General features: G+C 41.5%; 1 protein-coding gene across 7 annotated transcripts in view; it reads right to left on the reverse strand.

Moving 5' to 3' along the window:
- Positions 1–15,752, reverse strand: part of KLHL29 (kelch like family member 29) — a 409,537-nt gene that overhangs the window by 66,897 nt on the left and 326,888 nt on the right. For all 7 annotated transcript variants that reach the window (XM_075497845.1, XM_075497842.1, XM_075497840.1 and 4 more), the window contains one exon: positions 7,181–7,319. In XM_075497845.1, coding sequence (XP_075353960.1) covers positions 7,181–7,319 — 139 coding nt within the window. The remainder of the gene's footprint in view (positions 1–7,180; positions 7,320–15,752) is intronic.

Genomic DNA, 15,752 nt, shown 5'->3' on the forward strand with positions numbered 1-15,752 from the left:
GTGCCAGGATTTTGCGCCCACCACACAGCAATTACCAGTCCCTCGTTTAACAGAAAAATGTCATCCATAGCGTAATTTACACCTGCACCCTGGCAGTAAAGGGTGAAGAATATTTTATACTCCCATGCAACCTCCCATTCTCACAGACTCCTTTAAATGGTTTAACAGAAACCGCTGGCGCTGCCTGTCCAGGCACAATATACCTCTCCCAGCACCTGAAACAAACATCGTATTTTTAACTCCCTCTTTCTCTGTTTTCAAAGAAATGTTATAATTTGTTTCCATATTCATTCTGTTCTACAATGGAGCTGAAGCACGCAGATGTAGAAATGCTGCCTGCTCCTCTCCTGGAGTTAAAAGCAAGGTTCTTAATAAGCAGGAAAACACGAAGGGGTCACTAAGAGTAGATTTTTCTTTCATCTGCTATTTCTCATTTTGGGCTTTTTACAACGTAAACACAAACCAGACAGTCTGTTTTCCAGACACCTAAATGCTTTTGCAGTTTTGTCAGACTGTTTCAGATGGATAGTGGCAGGTTTCTCTGTCTTGCATCCAAATGCTGCCTTTCCACACATGGTGTAAAATGCAGAATGACATCTCTGGCTTCAGTGTAGGTGTAAAGCAAAAGGAATTTGGTCCTCTCACCCTAAATCATAGAATAGAATCATAGAATCGTTTAGGTTGGAAAAGACCTTTAAGATCATCAAGTCCAACCATTAACCTAGCGCTGCCAAGTCCACCACTAAACCATGTCCCCAAGCACCACATCTACACGGCTTTTAAATACTTCCAGGGATGGTGACTCCACCACTTCCCTGGGCAGCCTGTTCCAATGCTTGAGAACCCTTTCGGTGAAGAAATTTTTCCTAATATCCAACTGAAACCTCTCCTGGCACAACTTGAGGCTAACCTCAAGTTGTGCCAGGAGAGGTTTCAGTTGGATATCAGTTGGATACAACTTGATGAGGCTATCCTCAAGTTGTGATATCTTGTCCTATCACTTGTTACTTGGGAGAAGAGACCGACCCCCACCTCTCTACACCCTCCTTTCAGGTAGTTGTAGAGAGCGATAAGGTCTCCCCTCAGCCTCCTTTTCTCCAGGCTAAACAACCCCAGTTCCCTCAGCCGCTCCTCACAGGACTTGTGCTCCAGACCCTTCACCAGCTTTGTTGCCCTTCTCTGGACCTCAATGTCCTCCATGTCTTTCTTGTAGTGAGGGCCCAAAACTGATCACAGTATTCGAGGTGCGGCCTCACCAGTGCTGAGTACAAGGGCACGATCACTTCCCTACTCCTGCTGGCCACACTATTTCTGATACAAGCCAGGATGCCATTGGCTTTCTTGGCCACCTGGGCACACTGCCGGCTCATATTCAGGCGGCTGTCAACCAGCACCCCCAAGTCCTTCTCTGCCAGGCAGCTTTCCAGCCACTCTTCCCCAAGCCTGTAGCCTTGCATGGAGTTGCTGTGGCCCAAGTGCAGGACCTGGCACTTGGCCTTGTTGAACCTCGTACAATTGGCCCCAGCCCATCGATCCAGCCCGTCCAGGTCCCTCTGCAGAGCCTGCCTACCCTCAAGCAGATCAACACTCCCACCCAACTTGATGTCATCTGCAAACTTACTGAGGGTGCACTCGATCCCTTCGTCCAGATCATTGATAAAGATATTAAACAGAACTGGCCCCAACACAGAGCCCTGGGGAACACCACTTGTGACCGGCTGCCAACTGGATTTAACTCCATTCACTACATGTAAAATGCTTTACTCCTCCCGCCTTCCTGCCCTACCTTCAAGCCCTAAGAAAGTATATACAACCCTATTTTAGAAAAAAATAAAAAACCCAAAAATCTGAACACTTGCAAGAAGAGGCAAGGTATTGTGGAAAAGCAATTTGGCCATGAAGTCACTGGCTCTGCTCCTTAGGAAAAGAAGGATGAACATAGCACTGCCAGCTTACACTGCATCAAAAACGCTTGCTGCTTGTGACCGAAATCTCTTTGTGTACGTGACTTACTGCTCTGTGCTAGTGAAATTAGGCAGCCAGCATGACTTCAAGATTGGGAGTCATCATTAAAATCAAATCTTGAAAAGATAAAGCTTGTAGGACAGGATCTGTGTATCTTTAGTAACTGACCACAGAGAAATACTAAAATCTGCTTATAAAAGCCAGCATTGCGGCCAAGAAGAGACTTCTATGTCAAGTGCTTCCTATTATTAATGCAATATTTGGTAGAGATTCCAGCACTTTGGGTTGGAAAGCAACAAATTAAAATGTTCCAGTGAAACTCTTTGTTATGGAAATATCAGACATTCCACTTATCCAGCAGCTGTATTTGTCTATCCCAAACGCAGCTGGAAAAAAATAATGCCTCTTCATGGGATTTTCCATTCCTTCCTTCCTTCCTTCCAGAACACACAGACATCTTCCACCATTTCTTCTAGGGCAGATGATACAAAGACACAGAGCTCATTTCTCTCCTCCCCCAAACCAAGGAGCTGTAGCTACAAGATTGGCTGAAATAAGAAAATCTGTGGTCTGAGAGAGGGGCATTTTAGATAGGGGGGTTTTGACGGATCGTGATCTACTTCTTTCTTTCTGTGTACAAATATAAGCATATGTACGTGACATTCAGACAAACACTAGTTTCAGGAAGGAATCATTCATGTACTTTTAGCCAGCTACGATTCAGGTGTCTAATCAGAGCTGGGTGACTAGCCTTTCTCCCTAGGCAATGAAAAATGAGCACTTCCAGAAGGCAATTCACATTATTTATCATAAGGTTGGATGAATCGCCCTACGGACATTCCTGTCTTCCCTGACAACTGCAGAGGAAGCCTAGATAACCAGCTTAGGCTGGACCCCTGAAGGAAGCAAAGTAACACCCATCATAAGTTTAGAGTCTAAGCAAATCACCTCGTCTCTCTCTTTATTAATAGTAAAGAGGGATGGCCTCCTCCTTCAACTTGTATCTTAGACACCTATTTTATGGTGAGAGGACTTGCCTCCTGGAGAGGTCTGTCACCCTCTCTGTAGACTATAGCAGCAGTCTGGAAGGCGAGGTTAGACTAAATCTGCCTTGGACGCCAACCTTGGGCCTAAATGTTCATTGACTAACAGCAAAAGACAAGCACCTCTCATTGCTCCAGAGGGATCTCCTACCTGCCTGCACATAGGTTCCTGAATTAGGCGAAAAGGCTCCTTCCGGAAGCCTTCAAGGTGCTTCTTTTCATTGCCTGTACCATAAATTAGGCCCTTGCTTTGGGAAGGCTGATTTCTTAAGTACCTAAAATATAGCTGCAAATTAGAGGCCAAAGTCAGGCAGACTGGAGCAACTGTGGTTGGCGGTGCACTCAAAAATACGTAAGATGGTATTTAGAGGACAGACCCCTATTCCAGCTGGTATTTATCATCCATTTTCTCCTGAAGTCCTATACTGCAGTAATCCTGTATGGGTCACAGTTTGAAGAAGCTGACTAACCACATGATTTCCCTAAGCACAGATAAAGTATATCAACTCTTCTATATGCTCTATGCCTGAAGAGGCAAGCAGTAAGGCCAAGTACTCAAACCCATACCTGTCATAAAATAGGCTCAAATATTCACCACAAAAAAGAATATACTTTAAAGGGGACTTTATGAAAAGAACTTAAGGAAACCTAGCACTCCCCAAATATGTTTAATATTGTATAAAATTGTTCCTGAGGTTGTTAGCGATAGCCCCACAGCTCCTGAGGTTATTGTGGTATGTCCTACTGTGGGACCAGCGTTGGGCATGCACCCATCTTCACACATCCCCATCCCTCCCCTGCACCTCACTTCCCTCCCTTCATGGGCACAGTGAAGTGGAACAGATGTCAGGAACATTTTACACCCGCTGTTCCTAATACACCTCATCCTTTTCACATGAAAAGTCCTTTTTCACTGAAAAGGACTAAGAGTAGTTTTTATGGTCAGCTGCTGTTGGGAGGGAGATGAACATCGAGTCCTGGCTTAGGCTCGAGTGCTGCGCAGCTCCCGACGGGGACTGGTTAACCCGTTTCCAACAGCACAGTGCTTGGTACGGTGCTGAGCTTAGGCTCAGGACTGGACTAACCCAACCTCAGAAGGGCCACGCTCATCTAGAACATAAATCATGTGGAACAAGAACTTTTCTAGACGAGGACCAGAATGCTCAGCATTCTGAATGCTCAGCAGGATGAACCACTTGCTGAGAAACTAAGGGTGTCTCAAAGTGTGCTCTCATTACCAAATTTGTTTCATAAATAATACGTAACTTTAGAGTTGTTTTGGTCAATCAAACCTGGTTATCGTCTTTTCACTACAGAGCAATAAAAACAACATATTTTTTTCCCTGCTATGAGTAATTCTCATCAAATAGCCTTTCTCAAAATGGGCAATAACTCTAGTTCTGTTATGCTTTTTGTCTATATTTTGGGGTTTTTTTGAGGAGGGGATAATTGATCTTATCAGTTTTTCAACATTTCACTTTTATTCTTTTGAGACACTACTTGCTATTCTACCATCAGCTACCATCTCCAACACACAGTGGAATCAACGGCAGAACATGAGGTTAACAATAACTAGCCTGTGGCAAAGAACAGCCAAGTAAATACTCTGAAAGATATTCTTTTTCTGCATGTTTATATAGATGCACATAGCACCTTCATGAACAGATCATCTTCTCGTTGACGTTTCTGGTGACACATTGGTGCCTTTGGTTGGAATGGCATTAGAGTTTAACCCTAGCATGCACTGATTGAAATGGCCTTTATATTATCAAGTAAAGAGATCTCCTTTATTCTTCAAGAAAAACTGCCATTTCTTGTTTTGATTTCTATAATAATACAAAGATAGAAGTCACATAAAGCTTAAAGTACTATCTCAAAGGAGACGCTAACAGGAGAGGATTCTAGATGTGTTGTATTTATAAACATACTGACTTTGTGAACAACAATGATTTGTATTATTAAGGGCATGATCCTACAAAAGGGCATGATCCTCCTCCTGAGTACTTCTTGCAACTTGAGTCCTTGACTTTCATTGACTTCATGGGGTTCCTAAAAGGACTAGCCTTTCCACTGCAAGTATCCTCTAAAAAGCAAGTCTTTAGAAATTCCACCCCATAGCCCTGAGTTTATTGTCTCGCAAAGACACATTTGCTCAGTTTACAGGTGAGTATTTATTTTTCTCACCGGATAGTTTTGCAAACTCAACTAGACATCAAGCTGTATTTTTCCCTACTCAAGCACCATCATCAGTAATAAAGGTATTTTTGCGTTGGATACACCTGTGCAACTCCATTAGCCTTCATCAAGGTTACATGTGTGCAACTGAGGTTATATATGGAAGACAACTGGGATGGAGAGATCTGACTGTGGACACAAATCGACCTCTGGAATATTTATTGCTGCTGATGATGTGAAAGAAGGCAAAAAGTGGTGAGGTTGGCAAATGGGTTAAACCCTTCACTATTTTTTTCCTGTAGCACGTGTGAGCCTTATGTGAGCAGCTGAAAGACAATAAATGCTGAAATCGAGGGGTCTGCTTTCATAGTCTCTTTTCAGAGCATTTAAAAAGGTTTGGGTTTTTTTTCTTTGTTTTAAATGAGTTCATATCAGAGCAGTGTTCAGTCTAAAGTATATCTCCATTTGATAACTAAATAATAAAGCAGCAACATTCCTCAGTGTGCTTCTAGAAATAGATGCTGCCTGGTGACTTCTGCACATAAGCAGATGTCTTCGCAGCAAAATCCAAATGACAGTCTTTGGCCAGTCAGTTATTGGATTTCTGCATGTTGATTCTAAGATTTTCTTTCCCTATACACCCTACTCCTTATCACCCTAAAAAAGCATATCCTGTAGCCTTAACAATTACATGATAATGAGCAGACAGAAGAGAAAGGACAGGAGAGATCTGGCATAGCTACAGCTAGCAATCATTAGATTTACAGAGGGGAAAAGACATGCTTCCTAGGCCAACATATTTTTTATGAATAATTGATAAGGCAGTCAGCACAGTTATATCATAGAAATGTAATATATATCCATAATTATAAAACCAGCTTTGTGCAAAAGGACATAATACACTGAAAGGAGATACCAGCCAATATGCCATCCTGAAATAAAATACAGTCACTATTGTGTTAGTTGGCAAAATTTAAATACAGGATTTGAAGCAAGCAAAATGTTCTTTAATCCCATTTTTTAGCACAGTCCAGGCTCAGTCTGCTCAGGAAAATACTGCAAGGCAAAATCAGCAGCTGCATTAATTTGCTGATGATTGAGAGAAAAATGAAAGTTATCCTCATGGTTTTTTCTCCCTACTTGCTACTCTAACTTACTAATAATACAAGAGTACCAATTTATTCCTATGCGAGTATATGAAGCATACAAATTGAAAAATCAATGTAATGGAAAAAAAAGATTATCATGCACTGTTTAGAATCAATCAGCTAGAAACAGAGGGGGGAAAATGTGAAGGCGGAGACATGATGTTTAGAAAATGTACATATTGTACCTACCCTAAGCTAGAGTGTTTGTAGGAAAAAACTACCCTTAGTCTATAATGCAGACTGAGCTACATTTTGACCAGAAAATCGTCTTATTTCCAATCTTTTCTAGAGAAATTAATCAGTTGTCTTTTCTTCTTTTAAAAGTCCCCAAGTAATAAAAATATCAATCCCTTTGCCCATAAAAGCCACAGAAAAGCATGTAACAAAGACTTCAGGGTAAAGGGATCACGATACTCAAAATACTTTATTAGCACGACGTCTCAGCATCGTTCACCAGAACGCTGATGGCTTATTGTAGCCCAAAGGACAGACTTTTGTCGTATGTGACAGAGTCCCTTGAAAACATCGACAGCAGTAGTTTTTAGTTGTGGTCTGAATCACCATTAGCAGTTGAGTTTAAAACTTAGATCTCTCAGTGGTGGAACACTTTCTTCGGCCAAAACCGGCCTCTACTGATCAGAAATAATTACACTGTACGAGTCAGATGTGTAACAAATGGGTCTGAGTCTCAGTTTGGAAATACATTCAGAGGAGGTGGAAAGAATGGCTACTGGCTCTGTGACAGGAGATTCAATCTTCATAAACCTGCAAGAGAGGGGAGGAAAAAAAAGCGACACAAATGCGCCCTACAAAAGAACAGAGCAGATCACAGCTGGAAGGAAGGCAAACCTTTTAATCAGGTCCTTGAAATACAAGCTGCAGGAAGCTAGAACATTTTGGTGGACTTCAAACTCTTTGCCTTCAACAATAATTTTCAGGTCTGTAAACTCTTTCGCTCTGCGTTGCTGGTTCAACTCCTTCAACATTTCTGCAGAACAGAGAAGACAGACAGTGCCAGGGTTCCCATTAAGAGTTTTTTATTTTCACTTTTTACTTTTCATTTTTTTTTTTTGTAAAGAAGTAGAGAAACAGGAAACAACTGATATTTTTGTCGGTAAGATTGGCTCAACACAGACAGTCAGAAGTTACAAACATAACATATTAAAAAAAGAAAAAGCAGGAACCAGTAGGTCTAAACAACTGAAATATATATACAGAAAAAAAGCAAAAACGATCCTAAATTTGGAAGGGTTAAAAACGAAAACAAAATATTTCAGCATCAGCAAATCAGAAACACAGAGAATGCATTATCACAGAAAAGTTAAAATAATTTGTTATAATAAAAATCAAGAGCTAATGAATTTCTATCCAAATGCAAATAAGTTTTGAACATACTAGAATAATATTAGTAAAAATATGGTATTATGATGCAATATGAACTGGATATGGGTCAAAATAATAAAACCACAAAACCTGCAAAAATAACTTATCCTTAACATAGTAAAAATGTGTAACATAGTAAAAATGTGTTAAGCCTCTCAGTTAACAGAATAAAATAGTACTTCTAAATAATATATAAATTACAGTGCATAAAAAATTAGCCAAATTGTCAATGCATCTTGCAATATACCTCAGCTATACAGACTACAATTGTATATGTTTCAGAATTAGCTTAAAAGCATCCTTATGATAAAAAATAATCTCACGCAGAGAATAAATTACTGCCTTTTATAGCAATTCCCATTTTTTGCACTCCAAGGATTTTTACCATCACAGCATTTTTATTTTTTAGCCTTCAATGGCTTCATTTACAGCAACAATCAACTTTCACACATCATGAAAGAATCGTAATGATTAAAATAACCTATGAAAGTGTTTCCATCCTGCAATAAAGCACCTACCTTGCATGATGCCTCCTTTTATAAAGCCCATTGGTACTAACAGAATGAAATAATAGCATGCCATGTCTTCATGTGTGGATGTGAGCTACTAGGCAACCTACACGTCCTACATACCGGCTGGACTTTGAAGGGTAAGACTTCCCTCCAACTTCGCGGACCAAAGTGGCTATCAAGATGAATAATATACTTTTCACCTGGGCAATAGTCTGGCGGTTCAGAAGCCAGTGATCAAGATGATAAAAGAGCTGATTTTAAATACTAAAGGATTTTGGTTTTATTTTATGTTTGCAATAGGTCAAGGTTCTCCTTTTCTCAGTGTAATGCCCTGAACACATTCCTCTTCAGGCAGGTCTGTAAATAAACAAGTTTTTTACACAAAGTCCCTCCTTACACAAAGTAAAAAGGACCTGAAGAGAGTGTGACTATAACTGCATTTAAAGCCTCTGTCGGGCTTGGGCACTGGGCTGCCAAAGCATCGCCAAAGGGCCTTACGGTGAAACGAAGACCCAAATAATCTTTGTGTTCTCCTGCTTCCCCACTGAAACTCAACAGGAATCATTTCAGCGAAGCACTAGTGGGTGAACAACACGAAAGCGTGCAAATTGCAACTGTTGCATGAAAAGAAATGGAAGTTCTCCCAAGCCCCAACATCTGTGGTGCACATTTTTCAGGCCTAAGTAAATAAATGTCACCTTGCACATTTATGTCTATTTAATGGAAACACAGTAGTGTCTGAAAGGCTAATTATTCTGTGCTGAAATGGGTCAGTGCTCTCCAGAGAGCAAGCAGATCATTAGAGAGGGCACAGAAATAACAGCAGGCTCGTGTCAGATCTATAATAGGGGAAAATAAACCACTCTGTCCTGTGGGTGCTATAGTGGGGACTATTTTTAACAAATTCATCTGAGCTAAAGTACAATGATACATTCCGAGCAAAACTTAAAATGGGATCCAAATGTTCACTCTTCTGCAGGAAAGTTCCAGGCTTTTGCTGGAGGTGTGGTGCCTAAAGTCTGACTCGACCATGAACGCGTCAGGCCTCGGTTAAAGACCAAGGATGCTTGGGGCACAAGGGGTGTTTTTACCTGATTTAGGGTTAAAGTGGCCAAGGTCCCTGGTTTCACAGGAACAGCACCAGGTGCTTTCTTAGTCGCATATTTTTGGCGGCGATTGCGGAGGAAGTATTTTTCTGTCCCTTTTCACATATGAACGACTTTTTTTTCTGTCTTGGTCCATTTTCCCACTCTCACTTACAGCAACTACCTTCTCCTCCTGACCAATTTTCTATCATTTCATGCCTTAAAGACAGTTACTTTTCCCTCTAAACTTTCTGATACTCTCTTATCCCCTACTTAATTTCACTTTTGTTTTCTGTCGTTCCCCTTTTCAAATTTGCTCAACTACTGTCCTCCATCCCCATTTGCACTTTTGCTACATTCCTATTCAAGATCCTTTTCTCTGTGGCTTTGCTATCTTCCTTGCATAAGCCTTTCAAGACAAGGGCTCTAACCAAGACTAAGTCATAGAAGCTTGAGATTACACTTACTTACACAAGGGGTCAATCTCCATCTCACCTCATTCCATTCCCTCCTTTTAAAGCTCATGATCAATTATTCTTGGTGTTCAAGGAGCACAACTGTATGAACAGCAACTGCATAGATGGATCCTGTGTTCCAGGAGAGGAGAGGAGAGGAAACAAGAGTTTCGTTGCACTCTGAATAGGTTGGGGGTTTCTGGAGGTGGGCTCAGGGTAAGCAGGACAGCAGAGACCATCCGTGAACTCACGATTATGGCCGAGATTGCTGAATAACAAGACACAAATTTCAGCCACTGCAGTGATGGATGCTGTGCTCTCTGTGCTATCTCCAGTAAGAGATAGCTGATAGTGAGACTGTGAGAGCTGGTTTGAGCATCTAAGTCCCGAAATGGCTCCCCCAGGTAATGAGCTGAGTACTTAGACTTTACTGAGCACCCTTTAATTACATCCAGTCCTGCAGTTCCTGGGCAGTTTCTATGTGTGCTCTTTACACACTTCAGTGTGCTTTATACTGCATGCATTCGTTAAGGGATGCAAACCAGAAAACACAGGTCCGGAGCAGTGGTGCAATCTGGCTCATAAAAACCCCAGAAATCAGAACAAGCCCTAACCCGAAACTGAAGCTCCTCTTTTTGCTACAGCCATTGGGAGGCCGTAATTCCCTCCCTGTCTCCCTGACGTGTTGTGCTGTCCTCCACAGAGAGATGACTGCGAACAGTCCTGTATTTTTTGTAGCTCAGTTTCTGAAGTAGAAAGAGAAGAGGCGGTGGAGAGGAGAAGGAAGTCAGGAGACTGCATTGATTCATCGATCTTCCTCGCTGAGGCCCCTTTGTTTACTAAATAACTAGCAGGCATTAGTATTGGACACAAGGTTATATCAGAACGGGCCCTCATTCTCGGAGTATTTGTAATGCTCACACTGTGCTTAGCCAGGCATTAATGATTTATGAGGACTCAGGATGAGTTGCAAAACAAATTTTTTCACCAGGTAATAATGTCTGCCGATGAGTTGTAAAAGGAGAGACAACACAGTGCAGTCCTGGCAGTGAAAAATGATTTCAGCTGTCTCCTGCTAGTCCCTATTCTGGGCTCCTCCTAACTTTCAGCACTTCCTCCAACAAATGGAATTTCCTGAAACCTTCAAAAAGGGATGTGCTGGGAATTTCCTAGTGGTTATTTATTCCTCTGGTTTCTTTGTTCTTATAGAACCTTTTTTTCTTTGTTTGCTTTTTTTCTCATTTGCTTTTTTTTTAAAGAGGTCTGGGTAAAAATGAAGGGCAAGGACAGTTAAGGTGCAAGGTTTCAGTAGGGCGGGCACTGATGTTCCCTCTCCTCAGTGAATCACAGCAAATGCTCTCGCATCCATAGCGCAAGGGATTTTCCTTCCTGCCGCAGGTGCACACACGTGTTGGGACTGCAGAAACTAAGCCAGTCCTTTCTGTCTTCATCATTACCGATGCTAAATCAAAAGATGGGTTGAATGTTTTCTTCATAAAGAAGTACACAATAGACACCCCCATGTTCTCCCATAATTGCATGAGCCACGTAACAGTTGAACCTAAAGGGAACTTGACCTGAAACCTGCAGCTGAACTTCTCTACAGAGCTTGTGAAAGGAAGCGCTTTCTATCTTGCCATTATCAGCCTTCGTATCATTGCTTAGGGGCATTTAAACATAATTATATTGAGAGTCCCAGAGACAATATGGGCCAGAAGGTATAAGTGACTTTCCTCAGGTCAGGAACAGAGCCAGGAAGAACTCAGAAGCTTTGATTCCTGGTCCCCAGCTCCACCCGTCACACTAAATTTTCTCCCTCTTAATTAATGGACAAATTACAAATTAAACTGAAGAGCCCATAAGCCTTGGATCAAATGTAGGACCAAGAACAACTGTATAATTGTGTAGATCAAATAAGGGGAACAGAAGTTATATAGTGAATCTTTTTTTAAATTACTTATGATAAGAAATAAAAATGAACAAGGAACTTATTCCCCAAGTTTATTTATTCTGTATTTCAAGCACAGTGGAGACTGGAAACCCAGTCAAAGATCCTCTCTAATGCACATTGCTGTGGCACAATGGAAGCTCTCGGGTTTCTTTCCACTTCTAATAAAGAACTCTTTACTTAAATTCTAGTAGATAAGGCTTTAAAAGGGGGCAGCAAGAGCTAAAATATAATGGGCTGTGAAATATGGAAGAACACTTTTTACAAACAGTGTTTTTTAAAATTTGTTTGGAAAAACTAACCTATTATAAACCTGAAAAGGCTAATTGATGAAACATCACTAATTATTCTTGTGAAGAACATGCAAGAGACCAGTGCTTGCCCAGGCAGCCTCATGCTTTCATGATTGGGACAGAAAATGTGGGAAAGCCAAGAAAAGTTACCAGAAGGAAAATCCAATTACTTTCTTGCCTTAATAAGTAAGGAGATTAATTTCCAAGGTTATGCTCTAGTTATGTAAACCAAACATTTTAACCATGAAGTGCCAGCACTGCACACACTTGCTCATTTTGATAGACAGTGATAGAGGGTGTGTAGCTACAGGAAATTAAATTATGAAGCAAAAGACCTAGCAGTCAAATAGGAGTTACGAGTGACGGGAAAGTGTGTAGCATGGCGAGCCTGTCCTATTGAACCACACAAGTCCTTATCATTTTTGGCCAATTTTGACAAGTCTTTGTCTTCACCGCTACGCCCACAGACACACAGAGAACCCCAAAGCCTGGAGAGTGTCACAATAAACTGCTCCATCTACCCTTGTGCTGTCGATACATAGCTTGAAACAGCTGCATAAAGACATAACAGCTAAATGCCTAGCTGCCTCATTAGGCCAGCCTGATGATGTTATGTGGACACACTTGGCGTTGCAGTGGCTGACGCTGTTCTCCACTCCCTTGGGGCATCTTGACACTGCAGGCCAACTACCACTGAACATCACCCCTTAGGGTCTCCCATGAGTATCAGGCAGGGGTTAGTTATTTCCCCGTTGACAAATACACCATCGACTATGGCAGCTTCCACGTGGTGTGAAGACAAGTACACACCTCTGGAGAACAGCTTCCTCCTTGGAACTGAGGACAAGAAATAGGTCCCTTATTCTCTTTTGGCCTGCAATGAACTAGTAATAGAGAAAAAGGGGAATGGGCAAAGCCTTGTAGGAATCATTAACAGATGAGGATGCCTCAGATACTATCTTGTGATCTTCAGTTTCCTTCCTGGACCCTAAAAATTAAACATCAGGTTATCTGGACTGCCTCTGTAGTCAAATAGAGACAGAAACATGTCTCATGTACAACCCAGCCCCTCCTGCATGCTCAGGCGGGTAGGATGCACTACCATGGCTGTCTCTCCCCAGGGATTACCAAGGGAGATTAGATAATTAGCTGAGACCAGACACTCATTTTTTTTTGCACAGACGGTGAGAATTAATCTCTTGCAGATAAATACTTTCACTTTTTCCTCTTGGATCTAAATTCCAGTTGAACTTCTTCATCAAGAGCAGAAGGAGAAGGGGGCGTAACAAAGCTGGGACTCGCCTATACGAGGATCCTCTATCGGAGAGATGGAGGAGGCAGACAAACGGTGAAACACTCTCGCTCTGTACTGTGAAATGCCAAGGCTGCTAATGGCTTGGGATGGAGGTGCAAAATACTGCTGTATGATACTGCTGTGCCCAGCCCTCCTCTCCCAGTCTGTATTCATTATGGAGTTTCTGCAGGATGCCACCCTGCTCCAAAGGCAACGGAAAATGCTCGACGGCTTGTGGCCATCTCCTGAACATTTTGCTTTCATAAGCCCTTAAGCCAGATAAAGTGAACTGAGAAAAGCTCAACAGTGACTACAGGAGCATTACAGCCCCAAAGCACAGGCTCAGCGTGGCCGTGCCCTACAGAGTCGCTGCTACCCAGCTACACTCCCTAGTGAAGACGGAGCATATGCTGATGGAGAGGTATCACTGCTGGCACAGTTACACCAATCTCTGAACAAAAGGCAACAAGAGTCATCTTCTGCTGGGTTTTGTCAGCACAGCAATGTGAAATGCAAAGTGTGAAGTTGTCATACTCTGAGCTGATACAGCTATGGCAGTAGGACTTTGTAGTGCAGACCAACCTGTCTAGATCTTAGTCTTGTTGACACTGTTATACACCTGTGCTGCTAAAGAAAACAGTAACAGATGCTGGAGAGTGGGAAAATATTTTAAAATCCCATATTGAACAACACATATGTGGCTGTCTATGATTAATTCTACTCAAAGGATTGTTGGCAATGAGATGCCCCATTGTGCTAAATAATTTTTCATTCTTCACATGGACAAATTCTTCTCACATTATTATGATGAGAAAGGGTCAACAAAGTCAGCTGCAGTGATTACTCACTTGAGGAAGACAACTACAACTCTATGTGTAAATGGAGCCTTTCTAAATATATTAAAAACTCAGGGAAGTCACAGTATCAGGTTTTGAAACCAATTTTCAGGCCGTTATCATCACTAGAACTGACATTAGGAGGTATCTCAAAGATGCCTTCACACATACAGAGTTGATATTTCCCTATGTTAGGCCGTAGAACTATTTCAACATATTTTCTGACTATATTCAGAGATTAACCACCCCCCCTAATTTCTAGAAGATCTACTTTAAATGCAACTTTGGAGAGATTTTGGTACCACAGCTATGCATAAAATTAATAAAAAAGGGAGTTTGGGGGCTAGAATGCCTGTGCTGCTTTGATTTACAAGGTACAGTCTTCTATGGTATCCATGCCTGCTAATTTATAATCATACAGAGTTACAAATGCACAGTGAGCGTATGTGACTGGCTTTGAAAATGAACTGCATTTACATTACATATATGGATGCACAGAAAGAATGAGAAAAAATATGGAGACAACCTGATCTCTTTAGTTTTCCAACACAGGCTGTGATCCATGCAAGGACAAGCAGCAAGACCAAAGGATCCAGCGTAAAAACACCCACTGAGATGTTGAGATAAAGATGCAGCTTCCTGTATCAGGATCTGCTGGGGTTTTTTTTCAGGATTCACCCCTGATTAAATATAAAGTTGGCTGCAGCCTGTTCTATATTGGCCAAGGCAAACAAACCCCAGGGGATCCCAGCAAATTGCCAGCCTGGCCCCCTGTTCCATATATAACATGCCACTATTTCAGTTAGCACTGTAACTTGATTTCCAGGCAGACAATAATTTTCTCTGGAGACAAAATAAGAGAGAGACAGACAGAAAGAGAAGGGAAAAAAAAAAATCTGTGAGCGCTGGAAACACAGAATAGCCCAGATTCAAAGAGAAATTTAGTTCTGATTGTTTTATTTACCAGCAGGCAGCCCTGAATATCAATACACACTTAAGGGAAGGCTAAAATATTTATTACTACGTGATCTGGGATGGATTCAGTATTATCCTAATTGCTTGTAGCAGAAGACTAGCAGACAGCTTTTAGACCTTTTTGATCTCTTTATGTAGTGCAAGGCATTAGCTAAACGTTTCCTAGTTTTGAAGGCTTTGAATGAGAAGCACCCATCTGTGAAACCGATAGTGTAATCAACAGGCTCCCCGACATGTCAGCAATAGGCAAACGCTGACCAGTTTTGGTGGTGTAAGAACAAAAGCTGTGAATTGTGCATTAACAGCAATCAGTCACAGGCGTGTGCGTAACGTACAGCCGGCAAACAAAACGCTTGCTTTCCAAAATAAGAAAATAAGAAAAGACAGGTTTCTGAAAATAAATCAGGGATGCATCCAGGACAAATTGCACATGTTATAGTAAAAAAATAAAGAAATACAACTGTAAGGTATAACACCTGACAATCAAAGACTTCAAAGCACTTAACATACATTAATTAGCAAGGAGTGGGGGGGGTTCCTCTGCCCACTTTAAACAAAGGCAGTGCTGCCCAGTTTCAACAGGGGCAGGACTTAATTTTTTCTTAAAATGTACATAAGTGTAATCAACACAATTCTTTGA

The sequence above is a fragment of the Mycteria americana genome, chromosome 3 (assembly GCF_035582795.1).
Source record: "Mycteria americana isolate JAX WOST 10 ecotype Jacksonville Zoo and Gardens chromosome 3, USCA_MyAme_1.0, whole genome shotgun sequence".
In the NCBI taxonomy this organism is placed as follows: Eukaryota; Metazoa; Chordata; class Aves; order Ciconiiformes; family Ciconiidae; genus Mycteria; species Mycteria americana.